The sequence below is a fragment of the Equus caballus genome, chromosome 6, assembly GCF_041296265.1.
Source record: "Equus caballus isolate H_3958 breed thoroughbred chromosome 6, TB-T2T, whole genome shotgun sequence".
In the NCBI taxonomy this organism is placed as follows: Eukaryota; Metazoa; Chordata; class Mammalia; order Perissodactyla; family Equidae; genus Equus; species Equus caballus.
Window position 1 is genome coordinate 69,592,234 of NC_091689.1, and position 21,090 is coordinate 69,613,323.

A 21,090-nucleotide genomic window follows, 5' to 3' on the forward strand; every position below is an offset into this window, starting at 1 on the left:
GTCTACTGAGAGGAGAGAGAGAGAGATGGAAATACATGACGCTAACACGGTGCAGTAAGTGTTTTGGAAACACAGGAGAGGAACGAACTGTGCCTAGAGGAGGGGCTGGTTGAGGGGCAGGCTGCTGAGAAGCTGTTGAATTGGGCTTGAAGAAAGAACAGAAGGTTGCTGGGTGGTCCACCATGAACAGGAACCGGGTGAGGTAGGGAAGAGAATGCATCTATGCAGAGGGAACGTGTGATGAGAAATGAGCAGAGGCAAAAGGGTAGATGCCATATTGGGAGGTATTTCTGGCCTCGTTAGAGTCCAGAAGGGCTAAAGAAATGAGTATGGGGCTAGAAGGATAGGCTTAAAAAGAAAATGTAAGCTAAGGACAAATTGCAATGGATTTCTATACCTACCTTGTACTTTTTTCCCCCGACAGTAATGGAGACTTTTTAGAAAGATTTTTAAAAGTCTGAATAAAAATTAATAATCCTCATTGAAAAATCAAGAAAATGCAGCAAAGCACAGAGAATACAAAAATCACCCATAGTTCTACCACCCAAAGAGAACTGCTTTGATGTTTAACATTCCAGCTTGTTTTTCTGACTGAGCTGATTTCTTAAAAACATATTCAATAGCATAATGTAGGGTCTTTGTGCATCCTGTTTTGCTGGATTAACAGAGGTATTTCCCATGTTATTTCAAACTTTCCGTAAGCCTAATACTATCTGGCCTCAGAGGCACTTAATTAAAGCATGGAAGTGACATGATTATCCATCTGTGGGTTTTCGAAAAATGAGTCAGATCAAAGGAAAAACAGATGGAGCAGGGTGCATGGTTAGTAAGCAGCTGCAGAAGTCCAGGTGTGAGAGGATGGGGTCCCGGCCGTGGCCGAGGGTTAGGATGAGGAAGAGAGATTTCTGAGGACCCCATGACTGGACGTAGGGAATGAATCACGTTCAACTCCTAGCTTGGATGAAGTGGCAGATGATGTGCCACTTCCTGAACTACAAGAGAATAGAAGGAGCAACATATATGGGGGACAGAAAAATTAATTTGGTTTAGACATAGTTAATTTGAGGAACTTCTAGGTCATCCAGGTAAAGATGCCTAAAACAAAAATGAATATTCTGGAGACGGTATGGTGTATTGGTTAAGGGTGAAGGCTTTAGAATTAAAAGAGATTAGTTCAAATCCCAGCTCTATCGCTTACCAGCTAGATGACCTTGGACATAGCACTATAATGTAACTCTCCAGGCCTCGGTTTCCTAACATGTTAATGAAATAATAGAGATGCCAGACAGGAAAGAAAGAAATTGTGTTTGGAATGGGGAGGGGGAGTAGAGTTGCTAATTAGGTTAGTTTGGTACCTCTGAGTTTATGGCACCTGCCAAGACATCCATTTGGAGATATTAATTAAGCAAGTGGAAATATGGATTTGGAGCTGAGGAAAGAGGATAAAAACGTAAGAGGATGTACATAAGGGTGTGACTAATATTGCCAAAATAGAATGTGTAGGAACAGGAAGACGGCCTAGGACTGAGCCCTGGAGAGCACAAACATAGTCAAAAGGGGAACATAGTGAGTTATCTGAGACGAAAAAGAAGAAGAGAGAGCAGTGTCATGAGAAGTACTGGGCTTGAGAGGGTGGAGGGGCACGGAAATATTGGTGAGCATATGAGGATGGTCATCACGTAGAACATGGAACTGGGAGTTAACCTGGAGACCAAGGCCTTTACTGAGACATTATAGGTAACTAGCTCAGTGAACCTGGACGATCAAATTTAAACTGAGTGAATTTATATTGCACATATATTATGTGCAAGGCACTGCAGTGACTACAAAGAGGAAATTAGCAGTTGAGGAGGATTAAGATAAATAAATGACCATTACTTAAGATATCATGAGGTAAAGAGGAAAGGAGAACTCAAAGATAGGTGTGGTTCAGAGCATGGCTGAGAGGGTGAATTCCCTGTTGTTAGCACAAATGGAGAAGTCAGGCAGAGGGTCTGGGACTCAGTGAGTGAGGTGCTGAGGGACCATGGCGTAGAAGTGACTTGTGGACTTCACGCTGGATGTGTTGATTTGGGAAGTGCTCCAGAGAGGCCAGTGGAATATCCTCAAAGGGTGGGGCTTGGAGCTTGAAGACAATAGAAAAGCTTAGCTCTGTGGTAACTTGTGACCTAAATTCTGAGGGCCCAGGTCAAAGATACTGGGACCAGCTTGAGGACAGTAGAGAAGGTTAGCTCTCTCATGGTAACTTGTGACCAAGATTCAGAGGGCCCAGGTCAAAGACAGTGCAACCAGCAGTCTCTCCGGCGTTGCTGAGTGGCCTGGAACTCAAGAAAGAGAAAAGCAAAGTTGGAGTAGGGGTGAGCCAGGATCAGCAAGTCAGCAGGGCCAAGGGAACAAAGGGATAAGGAGTCAGGGATGGGGTTTAACAGAATGTTGATGTGAACCAGGAGATTTGCGAAGGTCAGGCGCTTGGAGGTTGTGATGTGCATAAAGATCCAGTTTAGTGTGGGTGTGAGAAATAGAAAGGTCAGACCTTGTTGTCGTATGTGGCTTAAAAAACCAAAAGCAGACAAAAAAGAGCAATACACCATAACCCAGCGGTCAGGAAGACAGGCTCAAGAGCTAGACTCTCCAGGTTTGAATCCCAGCTCAGCCACTTACCAGCTGTGTGACCTTGAGCAGGTCCCTTAAATTTCTCTGTATCTTGGTTTCCTCATCTGTAAAATGGAGATATCCCATAATGCTACTTAATAACATTATTACCAGGCATAGATCATTTAATAGTTGTAAAGAAATTAGAACAATGCCTTAAGACATAATGTGAGCTGTGTTTGTTCATTAAACATAAAATAAAATCTGATTTCCTCATTTGTAAGTCAAGATGAATAGACTCATGACCTGAGATGTCCCTTAATAGGTCCAGAATTCACCGTATCTTGCCTGGTGAATATCCCAGCCCCTCTCTGTCTGTTTTAAACTGAGATGCTCCCTTGTGGGACGCTCAGAGATCAGTTTGCATGATCCTTTTTTACTTTTCCTTTTTAACTTAGTTTCCTGTATTTTCTTTTTTTGTTTCTCTTGCCTGAAGGCTGTAGGTTATTACAAAGTAAGACACTCTCATGAATATGTACAAGGTTTTAACTTGAGGGAATCATCATCAGGAATATTTATAAGTGACCTAATTACTCTGATGCTCAGCTTTGACTTGGGATTGGTTAATTCAGTTATTGGTTGTGAGTATATATTAAATTCTGATCTTTAATTTCTGCAAAACCCAAAGGACAGTTTAGTCTAATGTAGACTAAATTGGGTACAAAAAGAGCAAAGTTCTTCTTTCTTTGCTATCACTTACTTCCTGTCTGATCTTGTGCAAGAAACCAAATTGTCCTTCTCAGTGAAGTCTCTCTTTCTTGCTCCTCCCCACCCTGTCTGGAAAGGATGTAATTTAAACCTTCAGATTGAAGCTTTTCCTCGCCTATTCTCCTCTTTTGAATTGAATAAATAGTGTAGAGGACATAACATTGGAAAAATGTTGTTGCTGGGTCACAAGTAGGCTTGGACTTTGCTCCCAAAGCTTCCTGAAGGATCATGCTAAAGTCACAGACTGTGCCTGTGACGCTGCATAAGGAAGCACTGGGAGAGGAATAACATCTGCGTGTTCTTGTAACAGGAACCTGCTGATAAATTTCTTGCTGATTATAAACCTTCCCTAAGGCCATGTGAGCTTCCTTATGGCATTATTACACGATCTTAATTGAACACGAGATCTGTGTTTTATTCTTTTACCTTCACATTTTCTTGTTCCCCAAATCCAGGGAGTTCTCTTAGTTCAAAGGCTTAGCAGAGCAAGAACTTTGTTGTCACAAACTTGGATTTGAATCCTGGCTCAGTCACTGATGACTGTCTGACTGTGTGCTGTATGCGTTTGGGCAGGTTTCCCAGCCTCCCTAAAACATAGCGTCCTCATCTATAAAATGAGGGAACAATGCTGCCTGCTTCACAGGAGTATTAGGATTACAATAGATAATTCACGTGAAGCGCGTAGGATGGTGCCTACCACACAGTAAGTACTCAGTCAGTAGTGGGGAGTATGACTGTCTCTCACGGGCGGTAGCTCCCCTCGATTTCCCTGCTCCTTAGTATAGTGAGAAAGAATACTGGAATGAAGGTGTCTAACAAAGGGAGAGATTTGAAGATGCTTTTTGAGATGATAGGCTTGTTATGTGATATTTAAATATCATTGTGATCTAATTTTAAATTATCACCTGGAGCCATAGTGAAGACTTTGATGTCTGGAAATACATTAAACAAAGACATATCAAAATTTTGATGCATCTCATAAATTGTGGTACAAAATCAAGTGTTTATTCTCTAAATTGACTCCTCTTAATCTGAGAGAATGGACTTCGGGGAACTCAGACACGTGTGTAACTCTATACGGCCACGTCTTCCTGCTCTGTGGAGAATATACTTAACTGATAGCAGATTTGGGTAGAGATTTGCCAGAACCAAGAAACAGTCACTCTGGTCCTATAAAAACCTGATAATTTATATACATATTGTTTTATATACAGCCTCTAATAAATATCTGGAAAAGGCTGTAAATACTTTTAGTAGTTTTGATTCGGTGTTTTTAAAAAAAGAAAATTCTTCTTGCTTAAAATCAAATCACAAGAACATGTATTGAAGAGTTGTAAAGCATAATTGAGGAGTTATAAAACATAATATCAGTGTCTGATGCATTTTAAAATTATTGAGGATTTTGCCCTTAAGGCATCTTCCAGGAAACTGTTCATTAGCATTTACAAAATTCTTTCCAAAATGTCTGCTCCCTTCCTTGGTGGTTTTGAGGCATGTGGAAGGGCGTATGGCACTAAGATTCTGAAGAATGAATCGCTGGCCCCACACGGGCGTTTTCTGCCTATCCAGTTAATGAACTCTGTGAGCTGCCATGGGGCCTCTTTGTCCCGGCTCCTGCCATGTGGAAGAGTCATGCCAAAAGGTCTGAAAAGCACTGCAGGAGCTGGTGACATCTGCAAATAAGAAGGCAGGACTGACACTGTAGCACATTCATGAGCCAGTGGGTACCAGCTGGACCTAACCCTAGTGAGAGTGGAGCAGATCTCTACTCAAGGGTTGCCGGAGGTGGGAAGGACGCCGTAGTAGCCTAGGAGTGCGTTAAGCAGAAAGAGAAAGGCAACTGTATAATCTATTATTGTAAGAGGAGTGTGTCTTACTTTTCAAATCAGGTAGTTTCAATATCCTCTATACTTTGAGGCAATACTCAGGGAATCTGCTTACAGTATATGAGTAGAGTATCGTATATTTGCAAGTGGAAGAAAAATCTCTATTTTATAGAGGGATATAAAAAATGAGTTGCTTTTTTAATAGCACATTTATAGTTATTTTGAAAAGTCAAGCCATGTATTAGGTTTCAAAAGAAGCAAATAGGATTATTTATTAAATCAATATTGTGTAACCATTATTATTTTCCAAAGAATCACAAGAATAAATGACTTCTTAGTAAAGTGTTAAGTATAATGTAGGGATTATATAGTTTTGAAGTGGCAAATAGTAAGAAACAGTATTATATAACTATACCTATTTAATTTTCCTTTCCTTTTTTTCTGTGTGAGGAAGATTGGCCCTGAGCTAACATGTGTTGCTAGTCTTCCTCTATTTTATGTGGGATGCTGCCACAGTGTGGCTTGACGAGTGATGCTAGGTCTGCACCTGGGATCCAAACTTGCAAACCCCAGGCTGCCAAAGCAGAGTGCACGAACTTAACCACTACACTACTGGGCCAGCCCCCTGTTTAACTTTCTATTTAAAAAAATATCAGGCTACAGCCCTAGTGTACTAGCAAGTTAAAAACTACTTTGTCCATTATTTAAGCATAAGTCTAATGGAGTAATAGAGCCCCATGCATCCCTAAATGTACTCAGAGATGAGTTTCAGTAACTAAACTAATTTTTTAAACTTGGAAGCCATCATTAATTACATGAAATATGACTGATTTTTTTATACCTGATAATTATTACTAAAATGCTGAAAAGTCAGCCTCAAATAGAATTTATGTTGAAAACTTAATCTATAAATTAAAATGCATAGTAGGTACCACATTCTACTTTTAAGTGGATATTGGTATTTTGCTAGTCTGTTCGCTTGTAGGCACTTATTACAGTCTTTCTTTTTGTTGTTTCAAAGAAGGGTTAGAGGGAAAACCAATTATTTACTAAATAGTTCCTTAAAATCACATACTGTTCCATGTGATCAGAATCTGATCCAGTTACCTTCAACTGTGTGATCTTGGGCAAGTCTCCTAGCCTCTTCGAGCCTCAGGATTTTGTTTAGTTGGGTGTGTGTGTGCTGCCTGTAAGATAGGAATAATAATGGCACCTATTTTATAGAGTCATTGTAAGGATTAGTCAATTTATGTAAAATACATATATTAGCGCCTGGCACGTATAAGTGATCAGTGAATAGATTAGCTGTTCTTTTTATGGTGACAATATTATTGTTGTGATTAACCTGAAACAAGGCTCCGTGAGTCCCTGATTTCCTCACCTCCACCACAAAATCACTAGCAGCTTTTCCCAAATCTATGTGTAACCGAGTGGTTAAACTGTATGTCAGCAAGCTGACTTTTGCTTATCTTTGTGTTCGCTTTTGCAAGGTCGGAGACCTAACGTTACATGACCATCTGTGTGGAAGGAGTATAGCTTTTGCTAATAACTGCTGGCATTCCCTTAGATTTTGCAAAATATGACCAGGATACCCACAATTTGCCACATTCAGCTAAAGTATGATTTGAAGTCAGCAAAAGATTGTTTCTTATAAGCTTCCTATTTAAGACCCTGTAGGATGTGGAAGACCTCAGGGATGACTTCATTGCGTAGCAGTAATAGACAGCATGACTTGTTGGTTAGTGAATTCTCTGACTCATAAAAGATTCATTATTTTACCATGGCACAAATTCCGCTGGGTTGTTTTCTTTAAAGATATTTGTAAAAACTAGACTCTGAACATACAAAGGAGTGTGAGTGAGTCAAAAAGATATATCACCACTATTAAATTAGAATAAAACTCAGGGCTTGAAAAGAACAAACTACTAATACTAGTAACAACATGGATGTATGTCAGATGCATTTTGATAAGGGAAAGAAGCAAGACTCAAAAGGCACATATTGTGTGATTCCATTTACACGACATTCTAGAAAAGGACAGATCAGCAGTTACCAGGAGCTGGTGGTGGGAGAGGAGTGGAGTTGACTACAAAGGGACCTAAGAAAAGTCTGGCTAGAAATGTTCTGTATCTTGACTGTGGTGGTGGTGACATGATTGTAAGCATTTGTCAAAACTCCTACAACTATATACCAGAAAAATGGATTTTACTATTTGTAAATTCTATCTCAATCTGGCTTAAAAAAAAAAAAACAAACACAACAGGGGCCAGCCCCAAGGCCGAGTGGTTATGTTCCTGTGCTTTGCTTCGGCAGCCTAGGGTTTCGCTGGTTTGGATCCTGGGTGTGGACCTAGCATCATTCATCAAGGCATGCTGAGGCGGCGTCCCACATGCCACAACCAGAAGGAGCCATAACTAAAATATACAACTGTGTACTGGGGGGCTTTGGAGAGAAGATGGAAAAATAAAAACAATGAAAAATCTTTAAAAAAAAAAAAAACACAACAAACACAAATGGTGTGTGGTGTTGATGGAGGTCAGTATTTCCTTTGAGTGTGTAGAATAGCATATTCCTATACTTTATCTTCCTCTGAAATGTTGGTAGATTTCTTATGAATTTACTGTGTATTTATGTTCACTTATTACAGGTTTGAAAGTCACATTTTTAGTTCATTAACTATTTTACTTTCTCCTCTATAAGTAGTAATTGTTTAAAAATTACTTGAGGGGGCCAGCCTGGTGGTGCAGTGGTTAAGTTCACACGTTCAGCTTCAGTGGCCTGGGGTTCACCGGTTCGGATCCCAAGTGCAGACATACACAGTGCTTGTCAAGCCATGCTGTGGTAGGCATCCCCCATATAAAGTAGAGGAAGGTGGGCACAGATGTTAGCTCAGGGCCAGTCTTCCTCAGCAAAAAGAGGAGGATTGGTGGCAGATGTTAGCTCAGGGCTAATCATCCTCAAAAAAAAAAAAAATTACTTGAAAGTTTTTCAATTTCACAGAATATACTACATATGTTTCATAGTATTTAAGTTTTCCGTATTAATCAGGATGCTTCTAGCTACAAATAACACCAGTAATACTCAACCTTGCTAAAGCCCCCAGCACATATTCCCTCATGTCTCACTGGCTCCTGAACCAATCACTGTGTACTCTTGATTATTACACCATTCAGGGCTCCCTTTTGATCTGGGAATGAGATCAGTTTCCCCAAAGGAAAGGCTCCATAGTAGTGGGGTAGATATATGAACCAAATGTGCATACCATTAAGAAATGGGGACAAAGGATGCCAGGCAGGCAAGCAACAATGCTAGTGCTTTATCCTGAATTTATTGTTAAACCAAAACCTTGACTACTTGTGGAATTTGATGACTACGTGGTTCTTATTTCAGTATTTATAAGACCACAAATTATTTAGCAGTATTATGTTACTTTACCTAAAGACTTCACATAAAAATACCTCATTTCAGTGCTGCTGCAAGAAGCAACTTGGTAACTTTCCACATTAGAGTGATATTGCAAATAAAGCATAAGGTAGATCTCATATATGTTGAACACAGTGAAGCATTTATATAGCTTAATAGCATTTTATACACAGTTTCAAATGGAGCATTTACACAAATTAGGCATTGGTTAAAAAATACATTTGAATAGGACCAAGCCCAAGGCCTTAGGATGGTTAAAGAAGGCTCCATGGACAAGGGATGGAAATTCAGCAGGCCATCAAAAGGAAAGTAGGTCTTTAACACCTAGAGAGATAGAGCAAGAGCATATGCCAAGCAGAGAATGGAAAGAAGAAAGACTTGGAGATGGCCAGGATGTGTTTGGATCAAGGTGGATAGATCAGTGCGTTTGGAGGGAAGGGTACCTGTAAAGACACAATGAGAAGAAGTTTGAGGAAGTGAATAGAGACAAAGTTTCAACAACCCTGACTGGTATACAGAGTCTGGATTTTATCCTATTGGTGAGAGGACTATTGAAGGCTTTTCTTTCTATGGGAAACAGGATTATCTGGGCAAAGCAGAGTTTTAAAAAGAGTCTTCGTATAGCAATATACAAGGTGGATGACAGCCAAAAAATAGTAGAATCAGAACATTTGGCAACTATTGATTGGCCTGGGCTTGAGATGTGGTATGAGCAAAATAGGGTGACAACAACGGGAACTTAAAAGATGGATGCTAAAGACATAATATCATGAGTAGGAATTGGTAGCTGACTGGATTTTGTGGTAGAGGACTAAATTCAAAGTAATTCAAGATACCAAATTAGATAACTGGAAAGGGACGGAACCATTGCCAGGATGGTAACGTTTGGGTGTGGAGGGTGTGGTAGGATAGGGGTTTTCCAGAAAAGATGAGTTTGGTCTTACATGGACAGCATGTTCAAAGTGGTAATGTGTCCAACAATAGGTATGTGAGACTGCTACTCATTCATACAGTCAGTAATATTGTACTGAGTACTAATGTTGTATTGAAGCATTATAGTTGACACAGGAGGTAGAGCAGTTAACAAGGAAAAAAATGTGCCTGTCCTCGTGGAACTAACAAGGTTACACAAATAAATTAGAGGATTAAGCAAATATATGCTGAGGAGATAAGAAAGTGTAGATTTAATTAAAAATAATATGAGTAGAGGGAGATGGGTGGGGGCAGAGGTGAAACAAGATTAGTGATGAGTTTTGACAGTTGTTGAATTTCAGTGATGGACACATGGGGTTCATTTTACTATTTTCTTTAGTTTTATATATGATTGAAAATTTCCGTAGGAAAATGTTTTTTTAAAAAGGCCAAAAGTTCGGTGCAAAGACCTAATAATTAAACAAGATGTCTGAGAGAGTGATGAAATCATGTCCAAGACTAGCCTGAAAGAGGTATGGAAAAACTGAAGAGGTATAGTGTCTGGGAACTGAAAAAGATAAAAGATGTTTCAGGGAAAAGATGAACAATAGTGTTAATTGCTAAAGAGGTCAAAGAAGACGTTATAACTTAAAGAGGTTGTTATAGGGTAAATCTAGCAGATAGCTCATTCCTAATTTTGTTCATTTCTGGTTGGATGTTCCTTGATGGCTGAAAGGAATTGGGGACCTGAGAAGCTTGAGAAAACTATTTTGATCAAACCATTTGATAAGGTGTTTATTACTTGAGAAATGTTGTCCAAGCTTTATTTGCTCATATGTGAATATCTATTCTATTTTTAGGAGACTAATGAGCAAAAGCTTCACAAAATAGCCAATGAACTTTTGCTTACAGAAAGAGCTTACGTCAACCGACTTGACCTCTTAGATCAGGTAATGTTTTCCATCTCAGAATTGTTTTATTTTTTGGCATTGCACATCATTTTAACATAGTAATTAAAATGTTTTAGAAACCACAAGAAGGGGCTGACCATTTTTGGCCAGTGAAAGCTACTTCCTCAAGGAAATCTCTAACATTTTCAGCTTTGGCAGGGAATTCACTAGTTATAAAGGTTTTATAATTCGTAAAGAACAGATTGAAGGACTCTCTGTACATGTCACAAAATGCCTTTATCTGTATCTTTCAACCCTAAACACCAGTCTGTTTCTTGACTTTATTATGATCCTGGGGGCCATGTTACTACGACATTGGAGACTCCAAATAAGAGACTGGTGATTCTAATGCTAATATGAATGCAGCACTGAGTCTGTCTGTCTCATTTGCTGTTTGGCCCTATGTGCGTCATCTGGATTGCTGCAGTCGTTCAGCCGTGTGTGAAACATTTGGTCCAGTGCCTGGCATAAAGTTGCACAGTCATTATTTGTTGAATACGTGAATCTACCTTACCACATTTTGTTCTTTCATCATGGCCGAGACTTGAGTGTCATTTCAGGTATACATTTGCAAAAGAAGTTTTAAAATGCATCATAAGAATAATTGTTGAAAACTAAGACCTCTTAATCCTGTTTCAGTGATAAAAGAAGATAATTAGTAGATTGTCTGCTAATACAGACTCCTCTGATTCAGAGAGAAAGTTGCCATGGTTGAATGTTAGTGTATGAAGAATGGTCCCACTTCTGCCATTGGAAAACTGGAACTTCATGGGAGCAGGCTGTCCTGGGCACACCTCCTTATCATTGTTCCTAGAGCAAACTACGTCCCTGTTAGGGTGAGACTTAAAGGGCTGGATTAAGGCTTACATTCTTTGAAATAATGAATTTGTGACTGAAATACTCACTTCCCAAAGAATTTCCCATAAGTCAATCAATTCATGTTGAGTTTGTGCCTTTGAAACAACTTTTCTCCCCAGGGGGATTGCAGACCTGAAACTTCTAGGTATTCTCATGGTGTAGATGTGGGGGTTTTCTTCCTCTTTTTTTTAACAGTTAACTTGTCAGCTAGTGTTGCTGACCTATTAAGAGTCCGAGATTCTCAATTGCTACAATATCCTATCTTTTGGAGTCTCTAAGGACAGAATTTTGTGTTCTTTTTGCCTCCCAAGAAAATGCAGTAGAGGTGAATTTAGAAAATTAACAACCATCTGGACATTTTGAAGGCACAGACCTCCTTCTGCCTACTTTTAATGGAATGGCAAGTAAGAGGAATAGTGGCCCTAGTGGAGAATAGCTAAGACTGCAGGGTTGGTTTTTTTAAACTGTCTTTAAGATACCTGTTCTTATGTACAGGAGAACATTCTTTTTATCCTCATATCAGTATTTTAAGTTATCATGCATTATTATTTACTAAAAAGCAAGAAAACATCTGAGAACTGAAATATTCTTTTGTTCATCCATTGACTAGATACTTACTAAACACCTGTTCTACTGTGGGAGCTAAATGATGATGTCCTCTCTCCCCAGAGAGTATACAATTTTAAAAGGGGAAAATGAAATATATGCCAACAAATTACAGTAAAGGGCAATATGTAATAAATGCCACAGAAGTCATTCAAACATAAAGAGGGATGAAAAAATACCACAATTATTGTGCATATATAGTTATCTAATTCTAATATATAATATCTCTTAATTCTACTTATGGATAAGAAGGGTAAATCTTGTTAACTTCAATTGGGAATTCTCTGGCACAGAAAGGCTAACATCCCACAGATGCATCCAGAGAGGCATAGCCTAGGTTAGAGTCAAAGTTTCCTAATTTTAATTGCTGTTTCTTTTCAACCAAAGCATATACCCACTCCTACATTTAAAAAATGATTGATTTCTTGGACCATGAACTTTTTCATTCATTCAGTAAAAAGTTACTAGGAGCCTACTATGTGCCTAGCACAGTGCTAGGTGGTAAACTAATAAATTTAAAGTAATGTTTGCTTTATTTTCTTATTCAGGTATTTTATTGCAAACTATTGGAAGAAGCAAATCGAGGGTCATTTCCAGCAGAGATGGTGAATAAAATCTTTTCTAATATTTCATCAATAAATGCCTTTCATAGTAAATTCCTATTGCCAGAGCTGGAGAAACGAATGCAAGAATGGTAAGAGACAACAAATGATAGATATAAGATAGTCATGTTAGATGCTGTTTTTCAGCTTTTAAGTTGAAATAATAATGCTACACAGATCTGTAGCTAAAGATTTGCGCTAAATTTTTAGATTAAAGGCCACTGATGAAGTTATGGTATGTTTTTGGCTTTAATTAAAAAGGATTTAGTCTCTACCAGCCATTTGTGACAACATGGATGGACCTTGAGGGTATTATTCAAAGTGAAATAAGTCAGAGGGAGAAAGTCAAATACCATATGATCTTGCTCATAAGTAGAAGATAATAACGACGACAAACTCCTAGCAACAGAGACTGGATTGGTGGTTACCATAGGGGGAGGGGGGAAGGCAAAAGGGGTAATTAGGCTCACATGTGAGGTGATGGACTATAATTAGTTTTTGGGTGGTAAACATGATGTAATCTACACAGAATTCGAAATATATTACAATGTACATCTGAAAGCTATATAATGTTATAATCCAATGTTACTGCAATAAAAAAATAAATAATAAAAAAAAGGATTTCATCTCTACTCTCCAAACTATCTTTTAACTAGTGGAGACAAGATATTAGGAGTAATTGGAGCTTCAAGAATTCCACAGCATCTCTCTTTACTACGTCATTGCTAAACTCCCTTTAAAAAGGTGCTTCTTCATTCTCTACAAATCTTACGGAAGAGTGGATCTGATAAAGTAGTGTGTGTAGAAAGTGATTACTTCATTTAGAGTCCTGTTAATTCACTCATTGTGTAAGAAATCATAATGACTTGTTTCTATATTTTATACAGGGAAACTACCCCTAGAATTGGTGACATCCTTCAGAAATTGGCGCCATTCCTTAAGATGTATGGAGAATATGTGAAAGGATTTGATAATGCAATGGAATTGGTTAAAAACATGACAGAGCGTATTCCCCAGTTCAAATCAGTAGTTGAAGAAATTCAGGTAATAGGACTCTTGTTCAGGCTATAATTTTTTTCTGTACCAATCATAAGATCTTCTAGGTCTAAAATTTAGATTCGAAATCTGTCTAAGACACCTAGCCAAATTCCATTCTACTCTGAATTATGCCAAAATTATCTCTGTAAAGTTAAAATATTTATTGAGCACATGCCCTGTAATGAGCAGTAAATTCTTCATTTGCTTTTGAGACCAGGAGATTCTAGCTTTATCAGAGTCCACATAAATTTACCAAGTGAGTTCCCATTCAGGTCTGTGCCTCTCTTACATTCTTTCAGAGATTGAGATGTTAGAAGGAATATAAATGAATATAAAGAACGATCGCTATAAACCCTGACATTTTGGAAACATCATTATTCTGGTTTTTTTGGTCCCTTTATATATGTGTCCTGATTTTTTTTTTTTTAATTTCACCAAACCTGATTAATAATTTCACTAGAGCCATAGTGATTTCTATTTGATTCTCTAATCAAAATTGTTAATAACTTATTCTTTGCTGAAGTTTAAATATTGAAAAGGAATTCTTTAGATCACATAAGATTCTTGGGGTAAGGATTATTTTGCTGCCTTTCGTGTTAATTTTTTACTTGCCGTATTAATTCCTCTAATTTTAAAACTATTTCCTGAGTTATTTTCCTACTGGTTGCTTGAGGGATTACAATATCCATCTTCATTTGTCACATTCTACTTCAGATTAATACTAACCTTAATTCTAGTAAAATATAGACATTTTGCTCCATGATAGCTCTGTTTCCTCCTCCATGCTCCATGGTATTAGTGTCATATATATTACCTTTATATATGTTTTAAATCCAATAATACAGTGATATAATTATTGTTTAATACAATTTTATGTCTTGTAAGAAGTTAAGGGAAGATAGAAAAAATGTATCAATAAATATATTTATTAATCCATATATTTACCATTTCTGGAGTAAGTTCTTTCAGTATGAAAGTGATAAGTGTTTCTTGTAAAATATTAGATAGCAGTGAATTTTCTTGGTCTTTGTTTATCTGAGAATATCTTTATTTTTTCTTCACGATTGAATGATAGTGTTACTGGATACAGGATTCTTGGTTAACATTTTCTTTTCTCAGCAATCTGAATGTCATTTCACTGCTTTTTCTCCTTCACTGTTTCAGATGAGAAGTTAGCCATTAATTGTATTGATATGCCTCTGTATGTGATGAATTGTTTTTCTCTTGCTGCTTTCGAAGTTTTCTGTTTGTTTTTGGCTTTCAACAGTTTGAATATATTATGTCCAGGTGTGGATCTTTTTGTATTTATTGTGTTGAGATTGGGTTAGCTTCTTGGATGTGTAGGTTAATTTTGTTTTAATCAATTTGAGAAGTTTTCAGCCATATTTCTTTAAATATTTTACACATACATCAGAATTCTTGATGCTATTCTACAAGTTTCTAAGGCTGTTCATTTTTCTTCAATCTTTTTTTCTTTCTGTTCTTTAGATTGTGTAATTTTTCTTTCTTTTTTTTCTTTTTACGGTATGCTTTTTGGTGAGGAGGATTGGCCCTGAGCTAACATCTGTTGCCAATCTTCCTCCCTTTCTTTTTTTTCCCCTCCCGAAAGCCCCTGTACATAGATGTATATCCTAGATGTAAGTCCTTCTAGTCCTTCTAAGTGGGATGCCGCCAGAGCATGGATTGACGAACAGTGTGTAGGTCTGCACCTAGGATCTGAACTAGTGAACCCCTGGCTGCCAAAGCAGAGCACATGAACTTAACCACTACACCACTGGGCTGGCCCCTAGATTGTATAATTTCTATTAATCTTTCTTCAAATTCATTGATTCTTCTGCCATCTTGAATCTGCTGGTGAGTCCCTGTAGTGAATTTTTTATTTCAGCCATTGTTCTTTTCAACTCCAGGATTTCCATGGGTTCTTTTTTTTTTTTTTTAAGGTGAGGAAGATTACTCTGAGCTAACATCTGCTGCCAGTCTTTGTCTATTTCGTATGTGGGTTGCCACCTCAGCCTGGCTGACGAGTGGTAGGTCCACACCCAGGATCCAAACCCATGAACCTGGGCTACTGAAGTGGAGCGTGCTGAACTTAACCACTGTGCCATGGGGCCGGCCCCCATTGGTTCTTTTTTAGAATGCCTGTTTCCTTCTTGAAAATTGCTATTTGTGCATAATTGTTGTTATGATTTTCATGCTTTTCAAATAAGATTTCTTTGAACATTTTTATAATAGCTATGTTGTGGTCTTCGTCTGCTACATCTAACACTGCATTCAGAGACAATTTTTTTTGACTGCCTTTTTTCTTCAGTATAAATAACACATAGTATTTCTTGGAATGGCTCATAATTTTTTGCTGAATATTGGACATTTTAGATAACCTACTGTAGCGACTCTGGATTCTGATTCCCCCCACTGAAAGTGTCTGTTGTTTTTTATTTGTTTAGTAACTTGCTTAGACTAAATCTATGAAATCTAGCTCTCCCTTGGTGTGCAGTTGCTAATGTCTTGTCTCAGTTTGTTGTTGCATATTCTTATTTATATGTGATCCTGGCTCTCTAGGATTGCCCCTATTCAGTCTAGGTTAGGAGTCAAAGAATTATTGAACAGAGGTGCTTAATTACCTAGAGCCATTAGGCCTCTATCCTCTGCTGATGGACTTGTCTATGGATAGGGGAGCATGTTGAAAAATCAAGCCATTTTCAAGTTTGCTGGGCCTTTCACATGTCCCATCTGCATGTTCAGAGCCTCAGGGCAGCCAGGAGGACTGTGCTGGCTTAGGCTCTCTTTGGTCTGTGCTGATCATTCACATAGCCTCAGCAAAACAGATGATTATCTCACCCACAACCACAGGTTCAGGCTAGTAGAGCCATTGGTCCTCCTCATTTGCCCACCGTAGAGATCTTCCACTCACAATGTTGCTGGGTGTGTGCCTTACCCAGCACTGCAAATCAAATGAGCCCTCTTCAGCTTCAGCAGAGAAACTGCCAGTCCTTACAGCCTGCCCCACCGTGGTAGACCCTTCATGTTGACTGAGCTGGGAAAGGAATGGGGGTAGCCCCAGACCAGAATAACACAGATTCTCGCTTTTCTTACCCAAAGTTCAATTTTAAAAGCCTGAACACTTTTCAGATTGTTATACACCTTTGTTCGATTTCCAAAATGCTGAAATGATAGTTTTATCAATTTTCTAGCTTTATCATGGCTTTTTACAGGGAGGGTCATTACGTCTCCTCACTCAGCCATAGCCAAAGTCTTGCCTCTTCCCCTTCAGTCCTTTTTTTGAACATCTCTGTTCTCTTGTGAATAAGCACTCATTAGCTTTCTAAACACTAGCTCCTTCTTTGATTCTTTTGCCAGCTCCTTTTGCTAATACTGAAAGGTAGGCAGAATACAAGGTTTGCCCTCCTGAATCTTCTTTGTCTTCACGTCTTCAATGATGTCATATTTCCCCAAGCCTTTAACCATTATGTCATACAGATACCTCTAGGATCATTGTTTCTAGTCTATTCCTCTACCCCAAATTGCTGAGTGCTGGTTACACAATTCTTTATGAACATCTTGCTATCAAACAAAATCAACATGTTCCATTCCTATTTTTAGCTCCTAAACATTTTTTCCATCTGACTTTTTGTGGCTTGCACAGAGTAGCTTGTGGCCATGTGATTGGATTTATTAGCCAACACCAATATTCTCTCATTCTCCAGAGTCTGACAACTTGGATTTACCCCTGATTCATCACTTTTCCTCATTCTCTATCTGTGTTCATTTGCCTGTGAGATAATATATTCAAGGTGCTTTGCATGGAGCTTGTTACATAGTAAATGCTCACTAAATGATGATGGTGATGGTAGTCATTCTTGTTTTATCAAATCTTAAAATTCTTTCTCTGCAGTGTCTATCCTTTCCCTATTATGAGTAAATGATGGGGTTGTGAAAAGAGTGCTAAATTGGGAATCAACTAACCAGTTTAGAATCCTAGTCTGCCACTTATGGTCACTTGACCTTAGGAAACTCTCCCAACTTCTCTGAGATGCAGTTTCTTCATCTAAAAATTTGGGGATCAGTAATATTTTCCAGGATATATATACACACAATAGGTTCGTGGAGAAAATCAAATGAGATAACTAAACTTATCATATTAATATTTTATACTTTATTAAGGAAAGCCATTAGCCCTCAGCTTCCATGCCATTTTCAGGCTCTTTTTACTTTTTTCCTGGTCTACAATTTTAACTTCCAAACTAGTTTCTCCATGTCTCCCTAAAGCCACATTGTAGTAGGTTCATCTTAATTGAGCTCAAATCTGATCTCAAACTCCTCCATGAAAACCTGCATTAGGTGAAACAAATCTGAAGTCAGCCTGACATTATTACCCCAGATTGCCTTTTCTTTCTCATTCCCTGTTGCCCTGTAAATATCTTATTTGCCAAGAAAACTCAACTGTTTCCTTTTACTGAACGTTTCCTGCCCCACTACCGTGGGCCTGTTCTTCAAGGTCCCTCTTCCCGCACTTATCCTCTGGTCTTCCTCACTTCCCTTCCCACCAAAGCCTGCCCTCATCAGAGATCATGTTAAATGCTCCCTTCTCTGTGAAGCCTTTAGTTTCTTGTTTGCTTTGAATGCAAACACCATGTCTTAATACAACTTTTATACTCTGCAGTGCCTTGATCACGGTATGAGTTCAATAAATATTTTAATAGGATTCCTGCTTTGTTTAATGTGCACAAGAATACATCTTATTTTTCAAGTAATCTTTCCCTCTCTTATGTTAACAGCTTAGTGAAAACAGTGCTATAGATTCAATTTCGCCCTAAGAAAAGGAGATCTATTTACAGAGTTTGGTTTCTAATGGAAAAGAATGTCCTGACTTAATGAAAAATTAAAATTTTCTGACAGATAATAAGATGCTCAGATCTCTTTATTCTTCTTTGTGGAGTCTTTTTTAAGTTCAAAGGAAATGACTTTCATGGTAGCCTTATTATGAAATAGTTTCTGCTGGGTACAAAGTCATTTAATACAGTTGTGCTTAGTGAACCTTATTAAATAGATGCTTCCTTTGAAAACCTCTGGAGTTTGATTTAATAATGTGACCTTACAAACCCTTGTAGTGACTAATTGAAGTGGTTGCCAGCAATCTGGAATTTTCTTGCTTAAAATTCTGCTTGATTTTCCTTTCTGTTCTTAAACTAGATTACTATTCCTCAAACTTTAATGTTATAAGAATCTAAGGTGTTTTAAAATGCGTATTCCCAGGCCTTAGCCTCAAAGATCATGGTTGCATAGATTGGGATGAGATTACAATTTGCACTTTTAATAACACCCAAGATATATCTAATGTAGGTGGTTAATGCACGGACCACACTTTGTAGGAAAATATTGCCCTTGATGAAAGCTCTCTATTATAGTAAGTTTTTGTAAACCGGTTAGCCTAATTTTTAAATCTTTCTTTAAAAATCTTTCTCATTACAGAAACAGAAGATCTGTGGGAGCTTGACTTTGCAGCATCACATGCTAGAACCTGTTCAGCGAATTCCCCGGTATGAGATGCTCCTTAAGGACTACCTAAGGAAATTGCCCGCTGATTCTCTGGACTGGAATGATGCTAAAAGTAAATGCTTCCCCTCTAACTCCCTTTCCATTATGGGATAATATAGTGGCCAAACAACCTTGTGGTTCCAAAGTGAGATAGGTCTCACAGCCAATTTAGTAAAATATTGCTGCCAGAAAATAGCCTCACTGGAATTGTTATCAACACCTCAATTAGGCAAGCACTTTTGAACCCAAATCACAGGTTTAGAATAATGCAAATCACATTTCTCATGCTGGTTTCACGTTAATCATTAACTCTGAATTTCAAAACTATAGTCTTAGAGACATCTGGAATAGCAATACACAATTACCTTCTCACAGGAAGAATACAACCATTCAGAATTACTAGTGCTGCTGGTTAATTAGATAGGTTGAGCATATCAGGAAAGCTAAGATGACATCTACTATGTAAAAATAACCTAAGAGAGTTGGCTCTACATAACGTAAAACAGAAGGGAAAATGGTTCTTTTTTAGTGTCAGTTAACATTTCCTCCAAGAAAACTTTATTCTTCTTCTGCTAGTTGTCTTTTATTTTTTCGTTAGATCATAATGAAAGACATTTTAAGCTCAAGATTCAATAATAATTTTGCTTTCTCATGTACTTTAGAAAAATTATCTAACTGAAGGGAAGAATGAAAATTTAAGAAGTAGAAATGGGTTAGTATTCAATAAGTACTAACAATACTGGTGCACAATCTTAAAACATTGCTACTTTCCCTAATAATTTCTTGTCTTCTGTTATAAGTGAAACTTTATAAAAGATGAGGAACACAAAACACAATCTTTGGTCTTGGAGCCTGGGTCTTTTTTTGAGCACTGTCTGTCTCTGATACGTTTCTCCCGCCATCTAAGTGAGTCGGTGACCACAGGAACTTCTCTTCTCCCCTTTCTCCCTCTATAGTTTAGACTTTTCCTGACTCATCTTCTTCCACTTTCCACTTCATGCCCACTTTCCACTCATCTGGCCTGAGTGATTGGTTTAGTGGCAGAACTAGTATTAGGATTGGAGATGGGATGTCTACTGCTGCTACTCAAACTGGTCCCTTGGGCAGTGGCACGTCTTCTTTTCTCTCCCTCCACCTTGGACCCTGTACAAAATACACAGAATTGCCTAAATCAGGCTGGTTCTCCAAAATTTAAATAATAATTCACTTTCTTCTTTACTCAGAGACTTTGACTTCACATAAGATGCCTATGTCAAAAATAATAAAATGGGCAAAATAAAATAAAATACCTTAGTAGGGTATTTTATTACTCTTTTTGGTTTCCCATTGCTACTTACACTAAAATTCTAAGGAAATCATAGAAGTGCTTTTAAAGACCTAAAAGTAGAGGGGAAAGCAGCAAAAGTACATTCTGTTCAGCAGTGGAACAAAGAAGACAGAAAATTTGGTCCAGAGGTTGTTGTGGTAACAGAATTTAGCAGACCAGCATCCACAAGATAGAAAAGAAAAGAGGGGAGCAGGACATGGTTTAAGATTGAGAGCATTCCCTGGGGTTGATCCAGCAGGAGGCCTCAGCTTCCACAGCCCTTCACCAGCACTCCTGGAGCCCCTGCCTTGCCCAGACCAAAAGAGGGTCCCATTCCCGTCTCTCCCTACCACCTGCCTCAGCAACAACACCCTCCATTGGCATTGGCATTGAAGATTCCCTTTCAACTGACCAAGGCTAGAACTGTGAGTGTTTTCCCAAAGAAGTTGGTTATGCTCAGTAGTTAATTTGCTCATGAAACTAATAAAATCCTTACTACTACTGAAATGTTGTAGAACTTTGAGTCAGAAGACCTAGGTTCAAATGTGGCCCTACATCTTACTTGTGTGACCTTAGCCAAGTCATATTACTCTCTATTTCTTTCATCTGCCAAATGGAGCTAACATACTTTCCATTCAAGGCTGTCTAAGAATTAATTGACATAATACATATGA

At 38.2% G+C, this 21,090-nt stretch overlaps 1 protein-coding gene and 1 long non-coding RNA gene across 23 annotated transcripts in view; one reads left to right on the forward strand and one right to left on the reverse strand.

Annotated features, from left to right (window-relative positions):
• The window catches only part of FGD4 (FYVE, RhoGEF and PH domain containing 4), a 190,999-nt gene that overhangs the window by 148,228 nt on the left and 21,681 nt on the right, over positions 1-21,090 (forward strand). For 16 of the 17 annotated variants that reach the window (XM_023643339.2, XM_070271230.1, XM_070271227.1 and 13 more), the window contains 4 exons: positions 10,382-10,471; positions 12,484-12,629; positions 13,425-13,581; positions 19,045-19,183. In XM_023643339.2, coding sequence (XP_023499107.1) covers positions 10,382-10,471; positions 12,484-12,629; positions 13,425-13,581; positions 19,045-19,183 — 532 coding nt within the window. Of the gene's footprint in view, positions 1-51; positions 203-10,381; positions 10,472-12,483; positions 12,630-13,424; positions 13,582-19,044; positions 19,184-21,090 lie in introns of those variants that run through there. The other variant, XM_070271235.1, reaches the window with a different exon arrangement.
• Positions 1-21,090, reverse strand: part of LOC106783274 (uncharacterized) — a 120,585-nt gene that overhangs the window by 50,061 nt on the left and 49,434 nt on the right. For 3 of the 6 annotated variants that reach the window (XR_011440027.1, XR_011440025.1, XR_011440028.1), the window contains one exon: positions 2,662-2,717. The exons of 2 other annotated variants lie outside the window; for them this stretch is intronic. This is a non-coding gene — a long non-coding RNA (uncharacterized lncRNA). Of the gene's footprint in view, positions 1-2,661; positions 2,718-17,713; positions 20,254-21,090 lie in introns of those variants that run through there. One more of the 6 variants, XR_011440029.1, reaches the window with a different exon arrangement.